A 20,831-nucleotide genomic window follows, 5' to 3' on the forward strand; every position below is an offset into this window, starting at 1 on the left:
AAACCAAATAATAATTATGAAGTATTAGACCTAGCGTAATTTAAAATAGATACAAGGCGAAATAGGTCAATCACACACGACCAAGATAATATGTATTGCATAGGACCAGAGCCTCCAAACCGCAATTTGGCACAACACATGGTAGCAATAAAATACGTATGAAGGGAGGATTCCTCCCCTTGAGATGGCAAACACCACGAAGGCAGAGGAGGGAGGGGAAATGCAAACCAAAAAACATAAACATGGTGATGGAAATCAGCCAGTCAAAGGTCAAAAGGGGGGGGGGGGCAACCAGGCGGCTGTGGCCACGAGAGGAGAACGAGACAGAGGGATTCTGTTTTTTTTCACGAGAGACCCGCAGATGGGGGTTAATTTTCGAATATAACGACGAACACACACAGCGCACTTCAGTTTTGTAATGGCAAGCTCCGGGGATGGTCCTTGAAATCAACCATGGATGTCGAGTCTTGCAGAGAAGAGGGGCGATGTGTTGCTAGGTTTTGAGTTCGGCGCTGACCGACAGAGTATCGCTGAAAGTTTTATTCTACATTTATCCTGATATTTTGAGTCGCTTGCAAAGTCAAGGATTGCGATTAGTGGTGTTGTACTAAGCTATAAGAGTTGTAAGAAGCTAAGAGGTGTGCGAATACAATTTACGAGTTTTGAGAGCAGAGGGAAAGAGTGACGAGCAACGACCAGCGCAGCCCTGAAGCAAGGGCGGGCGGGAGAGGCACCACCGGGTGCCCTCGCGAAGCTGGCAGCTGCACGCCAGGGTAAAGAGTACGGAGCAGTGGAAAGAGCCTGAACTAGTGCAGCCAAGAGAAAGAGTGTCGGTGCAGACAAGAGTGCCGTGTGTTCAATACACACACACACGCCATCCCAGCGGCCCTGCTGGGAACCTGAGGTATTTTCAGTACAAGGAACGCTGTACTGCATAAGCCGCTAATTCAGCAAGTGGCAAAGAAGACACACACACATAACGCGCATATCGGGACTAATAAGATTGTTCCAAAAAGTTATATTTGTGTTTCGAAAAGGGTTGCCATTCCAAGGTGGTGCGTTAACTATTAGCGGACCGTGAAAAGCATTGCTGCCTGTTGAGTTACATGAATACGGTCGTTTAGAAGTATTTTAGTCATTCGTTTTCGTTAATTGCATAATCTTACCCATTAATTTATTGAGGTCTACTTTTACCTCGGGTACATGTTTATTTATCACTGTTCGTATGAATATTGTCACATTACATTTTTTAGGACTTTTCCTATCGCCGTGTATGCTCGCTTTACTCTGAAGGATTAGGCAATTTGTTTGTGCTCAGTTTAACAAACGTAACGATTGAGGGTTATTTGTACGGATCAATGAGTAGGACATCGAGGAGTACTGTTGATAAATCCGAGCATAAGTGTTCGCATGTTAGAGTGTTTTTAGATATGAAAGGTGCTTAACACAGAAGAGTCTGAGTGGTGCCTTCCTAAGTTCATGCATAATAATCTAACCTATAAACGTCATTCTTTGTCTATCTGTCTGTCTCTTGCGAAGGATTTGGGCTCGCGAACCGTGGGGTTAACGCTTAAAAAAAGTAGCTGGTTACAACGCCGTAAGCCCCGTGGTGTGCCAGCGCCATTCCGTTTTCCCATCAGTCAACTTTAAAGTAGTTAAATTAACAATTTAGTGATATTTTCCGTTAGTTAATTATTTCCTCGTGCCGCTAAAGCTGCCCGGGGGTTGCCCCTAGCAACGCACACGCATCATCAGTGGAGGGGGGGGGATGTCTCAGTCACGTTAAAAATGGAAAAACAATACACACAACGCTGAGGTAAATTCATCAGTGTCATGTCCTCTTCTCCCCCCCCCCACCCCAATGTGTGCACTTACTACTAAAGGATCGGAAGATACTAATATTATAGCGCTTAGATACTATTATTGTAGCGCGGGCGGGGGGATGGTGGGGGTGGGGGTTGCGGCCCAGCCTCTAGCCTGCCAAGGTGCAACCTCGTCCGGCTGGGCAATCTAGGCGAGGCCGGGGGCTCTGCACAGGACTAGGCCTCACCATGCCACTCTGTCAGGTGAGTACTTCGTGCTATAGAGTCGATAAATACTGCTATAGAGTCAGCACGTGAGTGTGTAAGTCCATTCCTTTGCGTGTGTGTAGGTCCATGTGTGTGTGTGTGTGTGTGCGAGTCGATGTGTGTGTGCAATTGAAAATAAAAATAATTGTGTGTGCATCTAAACCGATGTGTGTGAGTCGATGTATGTGTGTGTGTGAAAGTCCATGTGTATGTGTGAGTCGCGATGCGTGTTTGTAAGTCCATGTGTGTGTGGGTTGATGTGTGTGCGAGTCGATGTGTGCAAGTCCATATGTGTGTGTGTGCAAATCTATGTGTGTGTGTGCAAGTCTATGTGTGCGTGGGTCGATGTATGTGTGTAAGTGCATGTGTTTGTGTGTGCGAGTCCATGTGTGTGTGAGTCCATGTGTGTGTGTAATTGAAAATAAAAAATAATTGTGTGTGTGTCTAAACCGATGCGTGCGAGTCAATGTATGTGTGTGTGTGAAAGTCCATGTGTATGTGTGAGTCGCGATGTGTTTGTAAGTCCATGTGTGTGTGTGTGTGGGTTGATGTGTGTGTGGGTCGATGTGTGTAAGTCCATAGTAGTGTAGGGGTTAGCGCGCTGCGCTGCGAACCCGGCGACCAGAGTTCGATTCTCGCTTACGGCCAACACCAGTGACGATTATCTGAACCGGTCCCGGGCCTCCCCTAGGTCGACTCAGCCTCAAATGAGTACCTGGTGCGATGTGTAAACATCGTCGCTAGGGAGACAAAGGCGGCCGGGCGTGGTGTTGGCCACCCAACCCCTCGTGTGCCGTGCCGGCCTTCATAGGTGCTCGCTAACAGCACTTACCCCTACAGTCTGTTAAGGCTATACGGGGAATCTTTGTCTTTGTTTTTTGTAAGTCCATATGTGTGTGTGTGCAAGTCTATGTGTGTGCGTGTGTGCAAGTCTATGTGTGTGTGGGTCGATGTATGTGTGTGTGTGGTCGATGGCCGGGAGTCGGAGCCTTTCCCTGTACACCTTGGGGTGCGACAGGGATGTCCTCTGGCTCCCACATTATTTAACATCTATTTCGACTGCGTAGTTCGTGAAGCCTTCAATAGCTGTACCGGGGGAATTTCCATTTGGTACAGATATAATGGGAGGCTGATCGACGCCCGGGTGCGATCAAGGGATGGCTCCCTATTGGTCAACCACGTTATGTATGCCGATGATTTGGTAATAGCTGCTCATTCAGAAGAGGAGTTGGAGACGCTGCTGCTGAGACTGGAGCGTGCCACTAAGAGGTGGGGCCTTACCATCAGCCCCACCAAAACTAAGCACCTGCCTGGGTATTTTGTACCATCGGACACTCCGCCCCCACAACTCCCAATCGGTGATGGGGCTGTTGTGGAGAGAGTGGAGAGTTTCCCATACCTGGGCAGTGTGCTTATGACCGGCTCCAGTTTATCAGCAGAGGTCTCACTCCGAATCAGTCGAGCGGCATTATCTTTTCATCGGTTGCATAACGCTGTGTGGAAGCTACCTGGTCTGTCGCTCCGCACGAAGCTTCAGGTCTTCTCGGCCACGGTCATTCCCTCCCTTCTCTACGCTTGCGAAACGTGGACCCCCCTAATGGAGCATCTTTGCCCGTTGGAAACATTTAGGCTGGCCTGCCTACGATCCATCCTGGGTTTAACCAGGCTGGATTGTGTGAGGAGCTCACAAATCCTTGAAAGATCGGGGCAAAGTCCCATCGGTGAGCTCCTCCGGCAGGCAAGGCTGCGTTGGCTGGGTCATGTAGCTCGCATGCCCAGCTACCGCATGCCTAAACAGCTTTTGTTCGGCCGGATCGAGGGGGCTAAACGGGCGCGGCACGGGCTAGAGAAGAGATGGAGTGATGTGGTACAGGAGGACGTGGAGCTGAGTGGACTTGCCGATGACTGGTACCAGCGGTGTCAAGATCGGCCTCAGTGGAGGAGGCTCGTGAAGGACGCTACTGGGCAGTTGGAGGCAGTCGCCCTCCAACAACAACGGAGGGCGGAGGAGCGACGCTCACAACAACGAGCGGAGCGCCGGGTGGCTAAAGCACAGCAAGTTGGTACGGTAGGGGGCACAGGTGGTGCATCAGCCAGTCATCTCGGTCATCTCGGTCAGTCGACCCGTGGCACCTGCTGGGTCTGCCCCGTGACCTCCTGCCAGCGGGCTTTCGACACTTCACGTGGCCTCAAGGTGCACTTGGCCTGGCACAAGCGTCGTGGTGATGTCACCGCCACTTAGTGGCGAATGGCGGTTGTTGTTGTTGTTGTGGGTCGATGTGTGTGTGTGTAAGTGCATGTGTTTGTGTGTGAGTCCATGTGTTTATGTGTGTGTGTACGTCGATGTGTATGTATAAGTCCATGTATGTGTGCGAGTCGCTGTGTGTGTAAGTCGATGTGTCTGCGTGTCAGTCGATGTGTGTGGCTCTATGTTCGTGTGTGAGTCGATGTGTGTTTGTGTGTCTGTGTAAGTGTATGTGTGTGTGTGAGTCCATGTGTGTAACTCCGTGTGTGTATCTAAAGTCGATGTCTGTGTGTGCGAGTCCATATGTGTGTGTGTCGGGCGTTGTGTGTGTGAGTCTATGTATGTGTGTGTAAGTCGATGTGTCTGTGTGGTTCCATGTATGTGTGCAAGTCCATGTGTGTGTTTCTTAGTAGATATGTGTGTGTAGGTCCATGTGTGTGTGAGTCTATGTATGTGTGTGTGTGAGTCGCTGTATGTGTGTACGTCATTTTCTGTGTGTAACTCCATGTGTGTGTATCTAAAGTCCATGTCTGTGTGAGTCCATATGTGTGTGTGGGTGTAAGTCGATGTGCTTGTGTGTGTGTGGGTCAATGTCTGTAATAGTCTATGTGTGCGTGTGTTCTTCGCGCTAGTTATTACATAAATTAGCATAATTTCGTTAAATGACACTTTTTTTTAATTTGTATTATTATTATTAAAGACCTAATATATATGAACAACCCGTGCGTACGCACACGTACCGCCAGCGTGAAGATGCTCCGGATGTGTCCCAGTGCAAGAGAGATGTACACGAACATGACGGCGTAGCTGATGAGCACGGTGCGCACGTCGCCAGTGCTCTCCCGGTTGATCTCGTCCTCAATGCTGCGCTCCGCCGAGTACACGATGCTCAGATTGGGGTTGTTGTAGTTCTTCACCAGATCAATGAACCTGCGTGCAAGAGGCACGGCAGTGCACACTTATTTAGCTGTAAGTCTATCCAGGCACAGCCCTCAACGACAGGTTACGTAATGCATGTTATTAATTTATCACAAATTCGTTGTGAATAACTAATCGTTAGGCAACATCTCTAATGTATTGGTTCCTCTCGTGCATCAATGTATTAAAGGTACCGGGCCCAATTCCTGTGTTTGCAGCGGTGGCGCACTGACTGCCTCCTTCGAATCCCAAAGCAGCTGTTATTTCCACCTCATTTGACTTACTCTTCAGATGTGACTGCATTACAATTTAATTGGAGGGTTGGTATGTGGTGTGGGGTAAGTAGTGGGTGGTGATGGGTGCGTGGTGAGGGGTGTATGGTGAAGGGTGTGTAGTATGTGTAAACATCACCACTGAGGAGACAGTCAGCCAGGCGTGGTGCTGGCCACCCACCCCCTCGTGTGCTGTGTCGGCCTGCATAGGTGCTCGCTAACAACACTTGCCCAAAAAGTCTACCGAGGCTATACGGGGTATCTTTGTCTTGTGTATAAGTATTATGAACTTCTTTCACACCATACGTAGCCCAACCGTGCTAATCGGAGGCAGGTAGGGAAAAAATATATATAATCGGAAGTATGTGGTGAGGGGTGGTAGGGTGTGTGGTAAGAATCAGCAGGATGTGCCATATGCCTCATTCTTGTTGCGGTTGTCCATTAGGAAAAGGGGGGCACATAACCTTTTGTAAAGAAAAGAAAACCTGTAGGACTGCACATTTCCGCAACAAACGGGCGGAGAAAGCTCCGAGTGACGTCTACAGAAACGTGAGATACCAGCGACAGCGGTAAACGTGGTGGATCCGTGAGCACGGCTCACTTTGAACAAACGGCCAGAGGGGCTCTAGGCTGGAGGCTAGGTGGCTATTTGTGGTCGCCCCACGTTGAAGAAACCACGTGGCACGCGGAGTGTCCTCGGAGCGCACATGGCCCAAGCATTATTTTTAATCACACGATTCGGCGCCCAGCGCATCTCACTCCAGAGTCCTATCACCCACGTCACCTTCGTGACGATCACTACCTTCATCACCCTCAATAATTGCTACGATCATTCCGAATAGTTAATGACATAATGCACTTAACCTTTTTGGTCTTATTCCACGCTGTGTTGCTGGAATTGCACGAGAGTGCAGTGTGACTTAGAGATCGCCAACTCTCCCGTTTGTGACACTGTCCTTCGACATCATCATCTATTTTGTGTTGCCTTGCCAACATTGGAAGTTGGCTCTTGTACGAGTTTGCATGCATATATGCATGCATGCATATACATAAAAACAGAGCCACTGTCAATCCACTGTTGGATGACAGCCTCTCCACGTCGCCATGCTGGTCAGTGTGGGTAGGTGAAGGTGGGCAGCATAGATGTTGAACCATAGTACAGTACAACATTCGATATTGCTGCATTGCTCGGGTGCTGACAAATTGGCCCCACAGCAGCAGTAGTAACTGTCTGCAGCACGGCTTTGTGTGCGGAGATTGTCCCTTCAAGCGCTATCCTGGCTCAACCGAGCATACCTCTTCAGATCTGACGAGATTGGGTGTATGCTGGGTGATTTGGTCAGAAGGGGGCTCTCGGATAACATGCAAATCAGATTCTCAAATTAAGTCAAGCATTTGCAACCCACAACTCACCCTTGTTCCCATGCCAAAATAGCAGCCATCTTTTCCGAGTTGTTGTGGTAGTTGACAACAGGGAAGGTTATGACCAGGGCCGTGGCGTTGTTGTAATTATCACCTGGAGCGCATCATTCAACAGGGCAACGGGGTCACTTCTTTCACCACACATCTACACGCACTCCCATTAGAAGTTGCTGAACACAGGTGGTCACAAAGAACGTTAGCAAATCGGAAAATGTAAATGCTAATATTATTTGTTAATACTCCAACGAAAGCAAACACTATAAATGAATTCACACACCAGGTAGACGGCAACTAGGGATGCTATCAACAGCCAAATATTGAACACCTTGCCTAGGTATTACGTGAATCTGAAACCAATGTATAATATATTCAAGTATATTTTCAATAAACTGGCCTGTCTATATTTCCTCTCTCTGTGTCTGTCTCCTTATTTGTGTTTCTCATTCTCCCCTTTCCCCGTCTCTCTATGGGTCTCCCTCTCACTTCATCTCTGCCTCGGTCTCCCTTCCCGTGGTCTGTGTATGGGCCTTCCTCAGTTTACCTGCCCCTTTGCTCTCCGTATCCAACTGCCTTTCTCGCTGCTGCCCTCAGTTTTCACCATTTAACCTTCTGTCATTGTCTCAGTGTCCACGTCTACCTCTATCTGTGTCTCTCCCTTTTAATATTCCTCCATGTCTGTCCGTCTTCCTCTCTTTGTCTCTGTATTTCTGTCCACGTGTCTCGCCCTCTTGTCTGCTTGTTCCTCCAAATCAGTCTCTCTGTCTTGTTGTTCTGTGCTCCCCACTGTCTTTCTGCCCTTTTCTCCATCTGCCTCTGTATCCCAATGTCTCCCTCTTGTATGCTTGTCTTTGTCTCTCCGTCCCTGTCTTTCATCTCGTTTATTTCGCTCTCTCTGTGCCATTTGTGGCCAGGTCACTTCTGAAAAAGAAGTCAATATCTCAGTGGGCTTTGCCTGGTAGGATGGGAATGGTTTAGTTTTATTAGTATACTAGTTCATAAAGCCCGTCTTTGCCAAGGAAAATGTTTCAATAAATATAATAATTACTACTCTTTAGGTCTTACGGTAAAGTCACGTAGATAGAAAAAAAAATCACGACGTTTTGATCGCAACACAAGCAATCGTCTTAATACTATGCGAGGGCAAGCTCCTATCTTTAACCGTTTTCGAATTATTCAGATTTGAACATCATAAAATTTGAAATTTTTCATTCAAAACGGCGAATCTGAAATCTCAAAACAATAAAAGTTAGAATAGTTCTCGCTTTAATTTTATCTGCTGTTTAACGCTCTATTAAAAGAAAAAAAAGCAATCTCATATTTTGCACAGTTTATGAATGACACGCACAAACATGTTTATGGGGCACTTAAAAGCGAGATATGGGGGCCTTAAAATGAAAAATCTCGGATTTTCCGATTTTTCCTGTTGTGTATGTCCTAAAAGCTACCCATCTACCAAATTTCAGCTTTCTACCTCGTCAGGAAGTACCCTCGAGGTTTTAGAGACACAAGGATTAAGGTCTTTATTTATATAGATGTTTGGGCGATTTGTTTACCTTTTATGTACTTTGCACGACTATCATGTTTTGTATTGTTTGTTGTAGTAACGTTCTTACCTGTTCCTTCAGGACATGTGAAAAAGAGCTTTAGAGCTCATCAGATTCTTCCAGTATAAATAAAGTTTCTGATTCTTTCCGTCACCACGTGCTTGTGATGCCAGTTGTTGTTGCCGTCATGGCTCCCATCCCATGACTCTCATATGCAGTGGTTGGGACAGTGTGCTTCTCTCTACTGTGTGGACCAAAGGTCACTTAAAATGTACTCTCTGATAACTTCCACGGGCGGTTCTCTAACACTGCACCGAGGCATCCAAATAGATAACTTCATGACATTATGCCGATAGCACAACCGGGATGAAAATGGGGGAAATTATAAAATAACAACTACATAACGTATATCTATTGGACTTTTTGCCAGTATAAAAAATATGAATAAAAAAAAGGTGTTACCCTTTCTGGCAATAAAACAGGTGTTAAGATGTTCAAACGCCAAATAGATACATTTTGCAAGGCATCAAGTCTGAAAGTACGTGTGGTTAATACAGGCTTGATGCCTTGAAAAAGGTAACTATTTCATTGCCATAAAGGGTGAAACCTATTTTTTTTTTATTTACAACATATGCTTCTGCAATTAATTTACATTAATATGTTTTGCTGCTATCTAATGCCAGCAAATACCGCTTCACTTTAACTGCTGCACAGAGAGCACAGCTATAACTTGAAAAGACACAGGAAGTAAGTGCTTTAGAGCTTCAACTTAAAATGAGGCGAGGTTCAGTGCCCTACCGTCATAGCCTCCCAGAGCGAGCCACGGGAACACAGGGCCCCCAAACGTGCCCAGACAGGGGTCGTGCAGCGGGGTCGTGTCATTCACTGAAGTCGGAGCACTGAAGCGCACGTGCACACACACACAACAAACAACAAAAAAGTTCCTCTCTCTCTCCATTCATCCCACACTTATTTCTGAGAAAAACACTCTGACCTATTTTTTAAGCCAGAGAATGAAGCAGTGGCTGGAGCAGCATTATCCCAGCTTTCAGCATTAGTCCACAACCACAGCATCTCAAGCCAATTCTTAATTACAATACGTACTAGCTACAGAAGCAAGCGTACACCTGCCACCCACCTACTTCCCTATTCATGCATGCGCCCTACAAGCATAACACATTCAACTGTGCACTTAACATGCCTTACCAGGATGTGCTCAGATTTTAATACTTGCACGGCCACAATGCATAAAGAGGACACACATTTGACGAACCGCTGGGCAGATGCATGTGTAGGAAAATCGCAGTAGCACACACCACTTTATAATACACAAAAACAAGCTCCTATCTAGCACGCACAAAGAATGTGTCCCAGGCTGTCTGACTCAAGTCGGTTTATAAACTTTGTTGAAGAGAAACTAGCACTGGGCCGCACAGGGTGCCGCGGATAGCTAGGAAATTTTAACTACCTCGCCTGGTATGCAAGTCGTGGGGGTTTGATTCTGACCCTGTCACTTGTTGTATATTTGGCTTTGCGGGTCTCTCTCCCTGTAGTCTCGTAGATTTTTCTACGGGTCCTTTGGTTTTTCCCCTCCACATTTAGAATCAACATTTATTTAGAGAATTTGACTGCCAGAAATTTCCATGTGATAAGCCACTTCATCAGGCTATCATTTGTGGCCAGGTTACTTCTGAAAAAGAGTTGTATATCTCGATTGGCCTTACAAGTATCAAACATTTTTATGAAAAAAGGGATTTAAAAATAGAATAAAAAATATGTGTTTTTTTAAAGTATAAAAATAGTATTAAAAATAGTATTTCCGCAGGATCCACAGGTGGATGGTGGGGAAGCAGACGTGATGACGTCAGCGCGACACACGAACCTGGCTCAATGCTGTGGTATGCGGGTAACCTCACCACGAGTACACGCACGCAGTGACGTCACCTTCGTGCATGCACTCACTATCGCGCATTCATGTTTGCCTGCCCATGTTCCAGGCAGCCAGCCAGCCAGCAAAACTTTTAAAAATAATATAGTATGAAAATACCAGGGCATACTATCTCAAAACATAGGCAGATGATGTCAAGAGTGATGCCCCCGGAGTGTGAACTGGACTTTAAAGTCTCAGTTCTGACGAACAAAGCATCAAACTTGTGTCGGAGCCTCTGGGACATGCCGACTATGTATGCATCTAAAACAAACGCACACGCATTAATTTCTCAAACTTGTTTTTTGTTAAAATTCAACGTTTCGGACGTATGTTTCTTTTGAGTTGCGTTCTCCCTTTGGTAAGAAATTAGTCGTAAGCCAGGCTTACCGTACGCAGTAGAGGAAGTGAGAGTGATAGTCGGCCCAGACGTAGAAATCATCACCCACGGTACGATTCAGTTGCTTGTAGCTGTTCTGGAAGTAGTTGAGCACGCTGATGATGGTGCAGTTGTTGTTGGTGGGCGCCAGTGGGGCAAGGCAGATGTCCTTAAGTGTGACGTTGGTTCCATTGTGGGGCACTTCCATCATCTCCACTGCTGTCTGCAGGTCCAGCACCTAATGCAACATTAACAAGGGAGGTCATGGATATTCATGGATACTTGTCACACGTACGTTCTCAGAAACACTAATCCATTAGCGAGAGTGATGGAACCTTCCAAGCTGCACAACAAGATGACGTCACGCGTGACATTATTAGGAGGGGAGGTGAATGCTCCCTGTGTGACGTGGCAGGACGATAACTCGCTTTAAGATGTCATCTCGTGACTTCACACACAATTACGTCATCGCCTTGGTGGCAAGGCTTATGCTTTAAGCGCTAGATTTATCTTTGTTCAATTTGACCAGTATTCTATAGGGTAAGCCCCTAAGAGCAACACAACTTTAAACAAAACTACTATTCATATTGGATCCTCTTCATAAAAGTTATACTAACCCCATCTGAAACAGAGGATAACACAGACTGAAAGAGCTTAGCATTAACACTTTCAACTTTAGTTGGAAGCATTAATGAGGATCTCATAGTAACACAAGAACACCGTCTTAGTTCATCCTAAATAATGCAGCATAGCTCTGGGCAGAGGAGAATACTATTTACCTTAACAGTACAATTTTCCTATTTTATTATTACTGATGTTCACAAAATGCGCACATTTTTTCACACAAGTTTGCAAGTTTAAATTTCCCAAATATTTCGAATGCGAAAGTTTTGTGGTTAAAAGGGCACGAAATTGTCAGCACTGAGACAAAGCGGAAAAATGACAGGAGGATAAACTGAAACGGTGCGTGTGGTTATAATGACTTGGGGGGGGGGGGGTGGGAACAGCGGTGCATTGGTTATCGCGCTATATTCACGATCCCAACGACCTCAGTTTGACTCCCGGCCACAAGTAGCGAGTGATATCCAAAAAGTTTGAGCACCCCCCCCTTCACCAAGCGACACTGACCAGGGAGGTGAAGCATCATCAAACAACCCTCGTGACTGATACGTGTGGGGAGGCTTTCGCCCAGCAGTGTTTTCAACCCATGATGAAGTCAACAAGACCAATTGGTCTTAGATAGTAAGCAGTAGGTTAACTGGCTATTAGTCTCAATTGCACTGCGATAAAACTAGATATCAGTGTGCACTTCGAAAACAAGATGATACTGCACCAACGTCTTCCAAAAAAACATGCAAAAATAATCCCCGAGCTGCATTCACAATCAGCAAAGGAAGTGTTTATAAAACAATACAACGTGCAGGCTTTTTGCGGTCGTGCTGTCCAGACGTTCGCTGCATTTCCTGGTTGTGCTGCGCTTCGTTCAGCACGTCGTCCGACGCTTCACTCCACGTGACAGGGAGCTACGTCAGCAAACTGAATTGAATTCTGAATTCAAAGCGTCGGGCAGCACGCCTGAGCAACACGCAGCACAACCTGAAAGCGCTTGGAAGACTTCGACCCTCAAGGTGATGGATGGGAAGGTGCCCGTCCAGCGGGGGACTGACAAAAGGGCCGTATGCGTAGGGGTACCCTAGCGCACGGCGTAGCCACACACACCTGGAAGAGAATGTCCAGACGGAGAGGTGGACCAAACGGCACATCATTTCCCGACGGGTAAGGAGAGTAGGTGGACGTGTTGGTATCAATGGCCTGTATGATCAGCTGCTCCGTGCGGAAGAAGGGCCCGAACTTCGAGTCAAAGTAGGCCTTCTCGCGGCGAGCCTGGCTGCTGGGCGCTGACCACAGCTCCACGGGGTCGGTGGTGATGGTCATCAGGGCGAGCCCCGCTGAGCACGTGGCCACGAGCACCAGGGAGCAGAGCAGCACGGGCAACGGGTGCAGCACGCAGGTGGCGCCCCAGCGAGCAAACCCCTCGCGCAGGCCGCTCTCAAACCGCTCTCCCAGGCGCTCGAACAGCGATACGCTCTGGTCTGCACACACGAACAAGGCACGGATGCCATAGCGGCACTCAACAAGACAACAGTCTGCACTCTACGCATACAGCAACCCCTTGTTATCTTAATTAATCAACAATAAAACATCTCACAACAAGAAAACAGTTTCCATGTCATTGCTATTTTTTATCATTAAAACGCTCTCCCAGGTGCTTCAGCAGCAACCCTAAAACTATTAAACTATTTTTTATTTTACCAGGTGAGGCCCACTGAGCTTTATAGCTTTTTCAGAAGTGACCAGGTCACAAATGATAGCGCAAGGAACTGGCTTATCACGTGGAAACGTATAGCAGCCAAATACTCTAAAGGCATGTTTCTAAATGTGGAGGGAAAACCAGAGAACCCGGAGAGAAATCCATGCGACCATGAGGAGAACATACAAACTCATACCTATGAACCCATACAGTTTACCCCTATTCTTGTACAGGGAAATTGAGTTCAGGTCCTTATGGCATACAGCCGTTTCAATACGGGCAAAATAAGGTGTCTATTTGTTTGTGTTTCTCCCTTGTGATGGGACTTTGTAGGATGAACGTTGAGATTTATAAGGGCACGGGGTGACCAATAAGGTCTAAATTGGTCTGTAATAAGGTAGGCACTGATAAGGGATTGACAGTTATGCAAACTCCAAATATACAGGCGTCAGAGTTGGGATCGAACCCACGCGCTCCCGTATACCAGGCGAGGAAGTCAACATCTTGCCACCGTGGCACCCTCTGGGCTGAGCACACACAGGGGATGGATGCCACAGGGCTTACAAGGCAACATTCCTGCACTACACTAGCACAGTCCTCTATTATATTAAAAAATCAACAATAAAACATTTCACAACAAGCAAACAGCTTCCATATCATGGATACACAGAGTAACCATGTAATGACTCGAATACAAACATCTTAGTCTAGAACTTACCCAGGACGGATTTATAAAGTCACTTCCGCACCCAGTCAGAAACATAGCTAGAACATAAATAATAAAAATGGTATACACATCGTCTTAATGTGTAGTGCTATAAGAGGGGAGGGGCTGCTGGGGGCTCTGGGACCCTAGACAGATAAGCCCTCGGCGCCAGGCGCTAGGATCCCAGGCACCCCAGACACTTAAGCACCTTGGCGCCACCAACGGGGGGGGCTGTGTGTGCTCTGTGGGATATCTGGGGGCGCACACAACCCCACCCCTTGTTGGGGACGAGGCATAAAAGGGCAGCTCCCTGGCTAATTGGGGCCAGTCGCAGCTCAAGACCCAAGACCCGCCAGCTAGCCAGCTTAGGACCCTGGACCCCCTCGTCCCGCTTGTCCTTGTAAGGGCCAGGACACCAAGGGCCAGTGGTGGGACTCTGGAACTCCCGGCTCTACGTCCTTGTAAGGGCGAGTTCCGAGGAAGCCAGAGTCCACACCCGCACCTTGGCTGGGTCGGGTCAGGTAGCCTCCCCTAGAGTAATTGTAGCCGGAGGACCCCAGAGCGTAGCCAGAGTAGTGTATCTAGGCTGTGTACCTAGGCTGTGTACCTAGGCCAGGGGTCGGCAACCTACGGCTCCGGAGCCGCATGCGGCTCTTTACGGGCTGCTTCTTGACGATATGTACGTATGTACTCAGATGCATTGCGGCTCTTGAAATACTGAATTTTGTACCGAATTGGAAAGAAATGGCTCTTCTTGTTATTTTGGTTGCCGACCCCTGACCTAGGCTGTAACAAGAGTATCAGGACTGTTGGAGTGTTGTATTGTAATAAAGAAGTTACCTCTACAAGTGTCTCCGGAACTCATTACAAATGCACCATACATTAACATTCTAAGGGGAAAGATGAACAAAAGAATAAAATTGTTTGTAAAAGAAAACCTGTATGTTTTACATGGGAATGCACGACTGGCCGAGTGAAACGGTTTAAAATAAAATGTTTAATGTACACGTGCGTGCAGCCCCTGGTCAATCTACTGCTGGATGAGAGCCTCCCCACACCGTGCAAGTCGTGAGGGTTATTGGACCACATTTCACAGCACTGGGCAGTGCGGGTTGGTGAAGGCAGGGAACATGGAAGTACAATACAACAACGGGTTGTGATCGAGTGCTAGATGCCGCCCACAACGCCCGTAACACTCGTTTAATGTGTGGCGGTCGCCCGTTCACTTTCCAGTCTCAACTAATTATCTGCGTGAAAAAAAAGAAAACTTACAATTCATACAATTTCATAATCAACGTTTTTGGGTTTAGATCGCGTTATTTATAAATGTGTCGTAACCCTCCACCACCCGAATTTCTATGCAAAGGATATGCTGGTGTAATATTTAGGTTGATACAGTGAACACATCTGTATGAACGAGACAAACATGGGATTGTATTCGATTCCCAGAAGAGCATTGTGATTTTAGAATTGGAACAGCAGCCAACATGTGAATTGAGTCGGTTAAGCTTTAATTTGCATGTACCCATATGGCAAGCCAAGTAGCTTGGAAATCTAAGTTTAGCATTTGTGTATGTTGAAACATGTTTTGCACCGTACGTAGCCAACCGTGCTAAATCAGAGGTGGTGCAGTGTTCGTCTACTTGAGTGGAAAAGATTTGAGTAGCCGCCCGGTAATTTCAGCAAAGGATAGCATGTGACAATAAACTGAACAATTTTCTTTATTTTACCAGGTAAGGCCCACTGAGCTACATAGCTTTTTCAGAAACCACCTGGCTATCACAAATGATAGCTCAATGAAATGGCTTATCGTGCGGAAATGTATAGTAGCCAAATACTCTAAAACGCACGTTGATTATAAATGTGGAGGGAAAAACCAGAGGACCCGGAAAAAATTCCACACGACCACAGAGAGAAAGACACACAAACTCCAAATATACAGCAGGAGTCAGGGTCAGGATTGGAGCAACGAACTCCTGCATACCAGGCGAGGGAGTTAACATCTTGGCACTGCTGTAGGGGGCGGGATGGGAGTGGGGGGGGTGCATGAGTCGTTCCCCACCGTTGGGGCTGGTGTCTCCGTTGATGGTGTTGCTCGCTTTGGTGGTGTGCGAGATGGGAACGTAGTCCGACTCGGCCCCCATGGGATTGCTGCGAACGCAAAGTCACACACGTCAAATAAAGGCACAAATTGGCCTCAAATTATCACTCAATGTCACTGGCCAGAAGAAAAAGGGTCAAGGTCCCTTTTACATTATTCGAAAAGGAGTTGACCATGTGTCCTGGTGTCACAGTGAAAATTTTCCAAACTTTAAATTACCTGCAAATAACTTAATTGGTTAAAAGCACACCCCAAATTTCCCTCTCCTGTAGACGATGCCCAAATGCGAAACTAATTATTGTCACCACAATCCGTTTAATGTAAGAGAAATAATCACCCACATCAACATTAACCATAGAAGCTGATATTGCACCATTCTCATATCTGTAATTACGAACGGCAGAAACTTAATTGGCAACCACACGTTCCATTTATGGGCACGAAATTCCAGTGCGTACCTCCAATAGCAGAACATGCAGACGACGATGCTTAAGAAGATCCAGAGGAATGACATGTAGCTGAGGGCCATGATGACGACCATGGCATCCAAGCCAAAGATGGTCCAAGGAGGAGGGGTGGGGGGTGGCTGTGGCTTGGGCCCACACATCGACGCGCAGTCTTGGCAAGAGCACGGCCCCGTGTCATCATCCGCAGACTCGTTACAGCCGAGTGTTGCTACGTTCATGGGCACCATGGGGTCCTCAGGCACATCTGCACAATAGCAACAAGGCACTCGCGGTCACGCGCACTGCCAACGCCGGCATTCCTAGTGCCACTGGAGCTTAGGAAGCCACTGGAGCATTGCACTTTTAAATTATTCAATTTCCCACACCTCCGATTAGCACGGTTGGTTACGTATGGTGCGAAAGAAGTGCTACATACATACGTGCATACCACAAGTTGCTTTCTTGACGTTATTTATATCAGACGTTAAGCCAGAACAGACCCCCCCACCTCCCACCACCCACCAGCGGTGGTGGGCTCGTATAGTTAAACCCATCATTGGGAAATGAGTTGGTGTGCGACTGAAGTGACTCACACCATGTGGTTTAAAGTAGCATGGTCTTGTGATTGTGGAGACAACGCACATTTACTAATCTCGGCACACGAGTAGCACGTTAATTTATTTCATTATCCCAATGTTGTGTTTTATTACTGTGATTGTCAACGTGTCAAGGTAGCAAGTGAATCTTACTGAAGAAAGCACTCCCTAAAAGTAAAACAGATTTCCCATTGAAACTAGATACAACTAACCATATCACACATTACCAAATACATATTTTAAAAGGTAAATCTGATTCACAAGCAGCAGCAATATTTCAGTGTTGTGGAGAGAAAATTTAACTATCCAATTAATATGCCGACAATAATCGCTGGTTATCTACTTGGCGTCAATTTGTGGCGAGAGCCAGCTGCGTGTCAGGAGGCTGCAGCGGTGCATTACGACGATGCGCCCGTCACGCCAAGCGATGGTGCCATTGCAAGGCACAGTCTCCTCATCTCGAAGCCGTCAATGAAGTGCAATTGACTGACATGCCGAGCTGGTTACAAAGGACATAAGTTCAAAGTGTTTGACCTGGAATTGAGCACAATTTTTTCCCTGTAGCTCCTTGTGAAACTAATTGAACATGGCTCTTTAACAGAAAAGACAAGTGTTGTTGAGTACTGTACATGATGCATAGAGTCCAGTTGCTGTTCATCGTTGCACGATTGGGAAGATGACATTTAATTTATAATCTGTTTGTTAGTTCCCATTCCATGGAAATCATAAAACTGCAATTTACTCACAGCGCACAGCAAGTCTAAAGAGAGATCGATTAATTTTGGAAAGGTGAAAATATTCTTTTATCCATTTGGATAATCTAATTTGTTTGATAAATGGGGCTCTCCATGAATGTATTAGCTCACAAGCTCATCTCCATAAAGAATCATGTTTATTAAATGTACTACACCGAAACTGGCAGTGCGTTCCACGAAGCTACAATGTTGAGAACAGGTTTCCCTTGCGTTACACAACTCCCCAATAACGCAAATTCGCAGTTACGCGATTCATATTTTAGGGACATACTTCACACTTATGCTGTGGGTTTCACAGTTAGATGCTCAAGAAAAAAACCCCAAAAATATTAATTATTAAATTTTTTAAATTAACATTATTGTTCAATGATGAAAAGTCAAAGTAAAAAAATCCATTTCTGATGGCGTCACTGCATCAAGGTAACGCCCAGCGTTATGGTCTGGGCAGCAAGTGGCCCATGGAAGCGTTCAAGAAGCACTGAAGATACTCCTCATTAAGTAATCTTTGTATGTAATAATCTTTTTTATATCAATTATGGGTATTTGTTAAACTTCTTAAGTATTTGTTTGTAATGTTAATATCATTAAGTATTACATCTATACATATTTTGTAAATCCAGGGCTAAAATTATTAAATGAATAACTAAATTTTTCTTCGGTAATGCACCCCCGACTTGCGTGCTGCTTTTCAGGAACGCATGTCGCGCACATAATGCAAGGGACGCCTGTACAGCTCTCTGTCACTCCAATGTTGAATGAAGGCCTCCCCCACACTGTCGGTCATGGAGGAGGTTTCACCAACCTTCACCATACTGGTGAAAGTTGGTGAAGGCAAAAGCCCAGAAACAGTTTGAATATCATACACCACTGACGGTAGCAAAAAACTGCGCTTGCCAGGTTTGCACAAACTTGGGAATTCTGTCCCACAGGATATTTTTCCAAGTTCCCATAACCTTGCTCAATTTACAAAAATGTGTCGACTGTCACCCATTATAACTTTAATAGTTCTGTTTGCTGGTGGCCGCTTGACGTTTTGGACCTTTGGGGTACTACTCAGCAACTGTGTTCGTGAATAAAAATACCTGCGCCACCGCTCGACCCTAAAATCGGCTTCCAGGCCTCACCGTGTTCTATGAGATTTCCACAGCGATCCGAAGATAAAGATATGTTTTTGACAGAGTGTCCTTTATAGGCCGGGGCGTCTCAAAGAGTGCTTTTACACGCAAACCGAGCGACCTGCATCTCATTTCAAACGTACAGATGACGCGCAAATGCAGCGCGATTGCTGTGTGCAGGGTACCGGTGAAGACGGGGTCGATCTGGAAGGGGGTCTGCCCATTGCTCGTGCTGCACATGTACTCAATCCAGTTAGTGGCATTGCAGTCTTTGGCGTCGCGCCCACACAGCAGCCCCAGGGCCTTGTCGTTGCTGGAGGGCGATGTCACGTCCTTGCACGAGTTGAACATCCCTGCAAAAGCGGGCCAGCGCACGGCATTGAGCGGCGAAACCGATCGCATTACAGGAATTTTGCCATGAGTAAAGATGCAGCCCTGCAAATTTAACTTGCGCACACCACTGGTGGTGGAAAGGACTCCAACTACAAGGAGCTCGAGATAAGTCGATAGGAACACCGAAAATGAGGATAGGTGGTGTACTTTATTTACATTGCCTGCTACGCACGGTACGGAAATCAACACACATGCGTAACTTCACATTAGCAGATGCATGTAAACAATAATTACAGAAGAAATATCATGACAAAATATTCCTCCAGGTAAGAGATCTGCAGACCAACATTTGGGTTAATCTTGCGTCACTAAAAGTATATTTGTGTTATTAAACCCTTTAGGGATCCACAGAGATCACAAGGTTGAGAAGTCTTGCCTTAAACTCCACAAAGTCAAAATACCCCACAGTCACATTACTGCTCTATGTTTCAGTTCTAGAAAAATAAATGAACAAAAAATGCACAATAACAAACTGGTCTATCGAAACCCTCAGGCACTGCCTGACCTCTTATCCCACCCACTGTCAACTCCTCACCCCTCAACCGGCATCCCGACCCCCATATAACCTCTACTTCAGCACAAGGGGTTTATGTTTTTCTTCCAAGTGAATTTATGGCCAAGAAAACTGTTGACTTCCTACAAAGTGGAAGTTATTTTTTCAGAGTCAAGTCGACCTCTGACCATGATTTAAACTGAAGGTTGAGTGATGCAATCTGAAGGACGAGGATGTTATTTTGCCCGTACAAATATTGGATTGTAATTAACTGTACAATAACCTGTCACATATGATTAGCACGGTTGGCTATGTAGTGTGTGAAAGAAGTCAAACATATGTAACCATTTGATCAGTGCGGGTTGGTGAAGTGGTTGCGCAGGACCAGCTTGGATGTCACTCGCCACTGTCAGCCACGCTAACAACTGTACCACCGCTCCACCACAAGAGATCTTCATTCAGCAATGGGCTGAGAAAGGGTCTTACAACCGTGACCATTTCAATGTCCACTCAACAAGATCTCCAATTGGAAGTTAACGAACAGAAAATTCCCATGAACTCACCATTTGAAAAGGTTTTAGAGATGTAGTATTGAAGTCTGGTGATGCTCATCCCTGTGGTGTTGGAGTATTCGGTCTGTGTGACGTTGAGGAAAGTGCTCTGGTTGACGCTGCACGTCAGCTCACAGTAAAAGGTCATTAAGTTGTAGAAGCAGGAGGGGCATCTGCAACACACCATACGTACATTCTCATCATTAAAGGCAGTTAGCATTATAAATGTACGAAATCTCTCTCTATATATAATACATTCTAAAGGCAAATAATCGACATTTTTAAAGACAAATAATCGATCTTTCGAGCAAATGCAGCTACAGGCTTAAACTGCGAAGTAGTCCGTTTACTCTATGAGAGCTCTTTTACCAGTGGCAAAATATAGTAGTAGGTTTTTACCCTTTTAAACTGGTACAAAACTATATTTTGCCACTGGTAAAAGAGATCTCATATAGTAAATGCTTACCCCGAGCTCTCAATACTCTGATATTGCACTGTGTTTGAGTTGTACGCCTTCTGGTGTCATCTGGTCCAACACCAATGGGGACTAGGCTCTAAAGAAGACCGCCTCGGGTGTGGACCAATCGA

At 46.2% G+C, this 20,831-nt stretch overlaps 1 protein-coding gene across 2 annotated transcripts in view; it reads right to left on the minus strand.

Moving 5' to 3' along the window:
- The window catches only part of NPC1 (NPC intracellular cholesterol transporter 1), a 64,315-nt gene that overhangs the window by 26,980 nt on the left and 16,504 nt on the right, over positions 1-20,831 (minus strand). For both annotated transcript variants that reach the window (XM_061569086.1, XM_061569084.1), the window contains 9 exons: positions 20,256-20,416; positions 18,992-19,159; positions 16,353-16,605; positions 15,856-15,944; positions 12,496-12,869; positions 10,788-11,014; positions 9,269-9,369; positions 6,918-7,020; positions 5,055-5,244 (listed from right to left, as the gene is read on the minus strand). In XM_061569086.1, coding sequence (XP_061425070.1) covers positions 5,055-5,244; positions 6,918-7,020; positions 9,269-9,369; positions 10,788-11,014; positions 12,496-12,869; positions 15,856-15,944; positions 16,353-16,605; positions 18,992-19,159; positions 20,256-20,416 — 1,666 coding nt within the window. The remainder of the gene's footprint in view (positions 1-5,054; positions 5,245-6,917; positions 7,021-9,268; positions 9,370-10,787; positions 11,015-12,495; positions 12,870-15,855; positions 15,945-16,352; positions 16,606-18,991; positions 19,160-20,255; positions 20,417-20,831) is intronic.

This window comes from Lethenteron reissneri, chromosome 42 (assembly GCF_015708825.2).
Source record: "Lethenteron reissneri isolate LAM-NWPU_2019-01 chromosome 42, ASM1570882v1, whole genome shotgun sequence".
In the NCBI taxonomy this organism is placed as follows: Eukaryota; Metazoa; Chordata; class Hyperoartia; order Petromyzontiformes; family Petromyzontidae; genus Lethenteron; species Lethenteron reissneri.